General features: G+C 52.4%; 1 protein-coding gene across 1 annotated transcript; it reads left to right on the top strand.

Moving 5' to 3' along the window:
- The first annotated feature begins 2,109 nt into the window (after positions 1–2,109).
- On the top strand, positions 2,110–4,378 carry LOC147341202 (melanoma-associated antigen 10-like). Its single transcript, XM_086387963.1, has one exon. It carries the CDS (start codon positions 3,108–3,110, stop codon positions 3,894–3,896), a length of 789 nt encoding a protein of 262 aa, XP_086244089.1. The 5' UTR covers positions 2,110–3,107; the 3' UTR covers positions 3,897–4,378.
- The last annotated feature ends 1,485 nt before the right edge of the window (positions 4,379–5,863 follow it).

Below are 5,863 nucleotides of genomic sequence, written 5' to 3'. Positions count from 1 at the left end.
CCAAAGAAGACATACAGATGGCTAACAAACACATGAAAAGATGCTCAACATCACTCATTATCAGAGAAATGCAAATCAAAACCACTATGAGGTACCATTTCACACCAGTCAGAATGGCTGCGATCCAAAAGTCTACAAATAATGCTGGAGAGGGTGTGGAGAAAAGGGAACCCTCTTACACTGTTGGTGGGAATGCAAACTAGTACAGCCACTATGGAGAACAGTGTGGAGATTCCTTAAAAAACTGGAAATAGAACTGCCTTATGATCCAGCAATCCCACTGCTAGGCATACACACTGAGGAAACCAGAAGGGAAAGAGACACGTGTACCCCAATGTTCATCGCAGCACTGTTTATAATAGCCAGGACATGGAAGCAACCTAGATGTCCATCAGCAGATGAATGGATAAGAAAGCTGTGGTACATATACACAATGGAGTATTACTCGGCCATTAAAAAGAATACATTTGAATCAGTTCTAATGAGGTGGATGAAACTGGAGCCTATTATACAGAGTGAAGTAAGCCAGAAGGAAAAACATAAATACAGTATACTAATGCATATATATGGAATTTAGAAAGATGGTAACAATAACCTGGTGTACGAGACAGCAAAAGAGACACTGATGTATAGAACAGTCTTATGGACTCTGTGGGAGAGGGAGAGGGTGGGAAGATTTGGGAGAATGGCATTGAAGCATGTAAAATATCATGTATGAAACGAGTTGCCAGTCCAGGTTCGATGCGCGATACTGGATGCTTGGGGCTGGTGCACTGGGACGACCCAGAGGGATGGTATGGGGAGGGAGGAGGGAGGAGGGTTCAGGATGGGGAACACATGTATACCTGTGGTGGATTCATTTTGATATTTGGCAAAACTAATACAATTATGTAAAGTTTAAAAATAAAATAAAATTAGGGAAAAAAAAAAGGGGGGGGCAGACTTCCTGACATCTGGGTCTCAGACGGGGGACTTCGCATATGGGGCCGAGACTCAGGTGAGCCAATTCCCAGGTCCTGTGGTGTGTCAAGTTGAGGACACTGAGGGAGAATAGGGTATCGTGGACCACAATCAGAGGAGACCTCAGAGTAGCCCGTCTCTGTTATCAGTCCAGGGTGTCTGTGGGATAGAATGAGCGAAACAGGCATGGTCTGACTTCCTGACATCCGGGTCTTGGAGAGGCGGGCCCTGGTATAAGGGGCTGGGGCTTCCGTTGGGGAGAGGCGAGAATCCCAGGTCCTGACTGGACGCAAGGTGAGGTGCCTGAAGGAGGACTGAGGGGGTCCCTGCGTGAGGACCGACGGAAACCCACAGAATCCCGCCCTGGTAGTTGGCCCTGGGAGCCCTTGTGGTGAGAAGAGCACACTAAGCCTGTCACACATGCAGGTCTCAGAGAAACTGGGGACTTGGTGTGAGGAGCCGGGCCTCAGGTAGGGAGAGGACAGAGCCCAGGTCCTACCGGGAGTCAAGGTGAGGACACTGAGGGAGGAATAGGGTATCGTGGACCACAATCAGAGGAGACCTCAGAGTAGTCCGTCTTTATTATCAGTCCAGGGTGTCCGTGGGATAGAATGAGCGAAACAGGCATGGTCTGACTTCCTGACATCCGGGTCTTGGAGAGACGGGCCCTGGTATAAGGGGCCGGGGCTTCCGTTGGGGAGAGGCGAGAATCCCAGGTCCTGATTGGACGCAAGGTGAGGTGCCTGAAGGAGGACTGAGGGGTCCCTGCGTGAGGACCGACGGAAACCCACAGAATCCCACCCCGGTAGTTGGCCCTGGGAGCCCTTGTGGTGAGAAGAGCACACTAAGCCTGTCACACATGTAAGTCTCAGAGAAACTGGGGACTTGGTGTGAGGAGCCGGGCCTCAGGTAGGGAGAGGACAGAGCCCAGGTCCTACCGGGAGTCAAGGTGAGGACACTGAGGGAGGAGGGGAGCCCGACCCCAGAACAGAGGGGACCCTGGTAGTCCCCGGGCAGGGTGACCATGTGCAGGATTTCCTGACATCCGGGTCTCAGAGAGCCTGGCGACCTGGTGAATGTGGCAGGGTTCCAACATGGCGGACGGGACAATCGCGGGTTCTGTCTGGAGTCTAGGCTCCATGCGGGGAAGGACTGAGGCTGTTAGCACCTAAGGTAGAGAGGATCCTTGCTCTTGCCCGGGGTGTGTGGAGGCGGTGGTGCGGGGGCTGGGCTTAGAGGCCCCAGAGCAGGGTGAGCAGCTTATTCACCTCTTTCTTAGGGGCCTTAAGGTGAGGTGTTCTGGTGGAGGGCGGAGGGCGGAGCCTTCAGGTATTCAGAGGCTGGACTCCCTGGATACCGAGGGAGGACTCAGCAGATGCCCACCCCTCTGTTCAGTGCTGGGAGGCCAGGTAGGACGTGAAGAGCGGTGACCCAGCATCTTCCCAGCCTAGGACCCGCAGGAGGCCCTAGGCAGGTGTGGCCACATATGAGGCCCCCCGAAACTTTGTCCAGATGTGGCTCTTGTTCTGAGTTTCTTTGCAGGCCGCCAAAGGGGGAAGGTCCAGGCCATTCCAGTGGAAAAGTGAGCACTACACGTGAGCCCCAATGGGAATAGCCACCCCAGTTCTGGGGGGACCTCACAGAGTCAACCCCTCCTACCAGCACAGAAGGCCTAGGTCTGTGCCACAATCTACCCCCGAGGTGCCACCTCCGTTTGTCTCACAGGGGCTCCAGGAACCAGGAGGAGAAGACTGAGGTCTGAGGTCTGTGTTCTGAGGTCACAGGAGTGCCAGCAGTCAAGGTGAGGTGGGTGTCCTGAGTGTGCACAGGGGCTCCCCATCCCAGAACAGAGGGGACCTCAAAAGGCCCTAATTCCCCCACCTTGTCAGCCCCAGAAGCTCAGGCTGTACTGGCTGAATCCTGAGCCAGAATTTCTCTTCCTCACTTAACAGAGGACTGATCACCAAGGAGGAGCGCCCCTGTAACGCTCAAGAGCAGCCCTCAAGGAAGACCAGTAAGTGGATTCAGTCAGAGCCACCCGTGGCGCATTTCAAAACAGTGACCATTTACACTCTCTCTCTTTCCCAGGTCAGTGGTCTCCATTTTCCCCCTGCCACACCCACACTGGGCACAAGACCCCAGTCATCATGCCTGTGGTCCCGACGAATGAGCTCTGCACTTCTGAGGAAGACCTTCAGGGCCAAATCCAGGCCGAGGGCCCAGTGGAGGCGCAGCTCCTGGGGGCTGAGGCGGAGGATGCCTCAACCCCTCTGGCCTCCTTCCCTCCAGTCTCATCTTCCTCTGCCATTGGAGATGCGGAGATCTTGTTTATGCAGGCTCTGAATGGGATGACGACTCAACTACTGGAGTTCCTGATCCTCAAGTATGGCACCAAGGAGCCGATTTTCCAGGCTGAAATGCTGAATACAGTCCTCAGGGATAACCAGGCCCACTTCCCAGTGGTCTTCCGTAAAGCCACACAGTGCCTGCAGCTCTCCTTTGGCCTGGATATGAAAGAGGTGGACCACAGAGAGCACATCTATGTCATGGTCCCCGTCCTGGGCCTCACCCTCAATGAGATGCATAGGGATGAGCAGAGCATACCAAAGGCTGGCCTCCTGGTGGCAGCCCTGAGCCTGATTCTCCTAGCAGGGGACCGGATCAGTGAGGGGAAGGTCTGGGGAGCACTTAGCAAGATGGAGGTATTTCCTGGGATACAGCACTGCATCTATGGGGAGCCCAAGGAGCTGCTGACCCAAGTGTGGGTGCGGGCGGGGTACCTGAAGTACCGGCAGGTGCGTTACAGCCACCCTGCTCGTTACGAGTTCCTGTGGGGTCCCCGGGCCTATGCAGAGACCAGCAAGCAGAAAGTCAAGGACTATCTGCGCAAGATCAATGGAAGGGGTCCCAGGTTCTTCCCACCCCGGTGGGCATAGGTGTGAGGGAGGAGGAAGAGGGGCCCTGAGCCAGAGCAGCAGCCAGGCTCCTTTCAGGCCCACATCCAGCAGCTTGTCCTGGGGATAGGAAGGGAGGCTGATCCTTCCCTCTGTGTTTGAAGAGGGAGCATTCAGCCTTCTCAGTCGTGATGGCTGGGAGAGTTGGGGGAACTGGTGTGTAGCATCTTTGGTTCCTGTTCGCTACAATGACATGGAGATCCACTTCTGTTTCCTTTAGAAATTTTTCAAATGTTATTCCTTGTAATAGAAGGCCTAACGAGCTTCAGTGTCCAACTATGTCAGTAGCGTTGATCACAGTGTGTTTGTGCTCACAGTTCAAGAACATGAGTTTTGCAAAAGTGATTGTGAACTCTTTATTTTATTTTGTGATCCAGAACAAGATTACATGGACTTGGAATATAACATTTTGGAAATATGATACTACTTAGTAAGAATTAAGAAATAAAATGTATTTGAGGTGAGTTCCTCTGTACTTCTTGTCTGTCATTTTATACAGCTAAACTATCTCTGTTCGATTGGAGTTTTTCAAGTAATTATATAAGAAAGCACAAAAAGCCTGATTTGACTTAATAAGTGCCCCGCTCAGGCTCATTTATTTCACAGACCTTCATGGAGCCTGTGCTCTGTGGAAGGCCCTGTGTTAGCAGTGGGGACACTAGAAGCAGGACACCCCAACACCTAGAGCGATGATCTAAGAGCTGCAGTCACATGAGGACGGTGGACAGACATCCCCTAGTTCCACAGAACAGGGCAACCAGGGGCAGGGTCCAGGAGGATCATTTGAGTGTCAGTGCCTGGGCCAGGGTGGTTTGGGGCTTTGGGAAGCTGGGTTCATTCTGTGGGAGGTGATTGTGATGAGGGTGGATGGCGGCAGCAGCCAGAGTTATACACAGTGTCTTATGGGTGAGAAGAAAATCTGAAATGGGACATACACACTAGAAGATCCTCTTCTGTCCTAGATAAATTTCCTGGGGCAGGAGGGGAAGTTACACTATGGTCAGGAACAGTTAGACACGTATTTATGCTACTTGATCTAAGTACACCAAAATTGTTCAAAGTGGGGAGGGGTGAGTGGACTTTGGTTTGCTGCACAATCTACTCAGTCTTGGAGAATATAGTTGAAGACGTCCTGCTAAGCACCCACAAACTTTTGGTAGGCTTTTAATGGAGTGTCTTCTTTGAAACTGGTGGCTGTGCACTTAACCTAATGGATGAACTTATCCAGGTGGTCAGGCCCTAAAGCCATAGATGAGGAGGGGTTATGGAAACCACAGTGGCAAAATCTGCACTGAACTTGAATTCACACACCTCAGAATTCTCCTTGGAGGTGGAAAGTGTGGCATTGTGTGTATCCTAGCTAGATTTTATGAATAAAACTCCCACTGCCCTTGTTCTCTCACTGTCACTTGCCTGATACCTGCCCTCATGAAGCTCATGGCTGTCTCGGAGCCTAAGGGCACCTTGCAGGTGCTCAGGCAAGTCCCATCGTGTGGAGGCAGCCGGGCCTCCTGGGGGAGATTGTGTCTGGCATCAGGAGGCAGGGGCACATCCTCAGCTCGCTGAGACTGTGGGCAGCATCACTGCAGAGGGAAGGGCAGAAAGAGCACTGGAGGGAGCTGGGGGGACCCTTCCCTGACGTTCACAAGAGTCTTGGAAACTAAATCAGATCTTGCATTTGAAAGTGCCAGCACAGAGGGGTGACTAGAAACAGTTGGAGGTTCAAGGCACCTTTGGCTTTCTCAAAAACTCCTCAACACACGAAGGGAATCATTTTCATCACAAGCTACACCTACCGGCTGCTGTCTGTTGAGCACCGAGCACAATGCAGGGCAGGCGAGAGACTCCAGGTCCTTGTTCACGTCTCTTCTCCCTCTGCTTCCTGGAAGCTGCCTGCAGGGAACATGGGATCCTAGGTAAACCTCCAACAGTTTGGGAATAAATACATG

Source organism: Bos grunniens, chromosome X (genome assembly GCF_055505025.1).
Source record: "Bos grunniens cultivar Pamir isolate PY7600 chromosome X, Bosgru_T2T1.0, whole genome shotgun sequence".
NCBI classification, from domain to species: Eukaryota; Metazoa; Chordata; class Mammalia; order Artiodactyla; family Bovidae; genus Bos; species Bos grunniens.
This window is presented reverse-complemented; position numbering and strand designations above follow the sequence as displayed.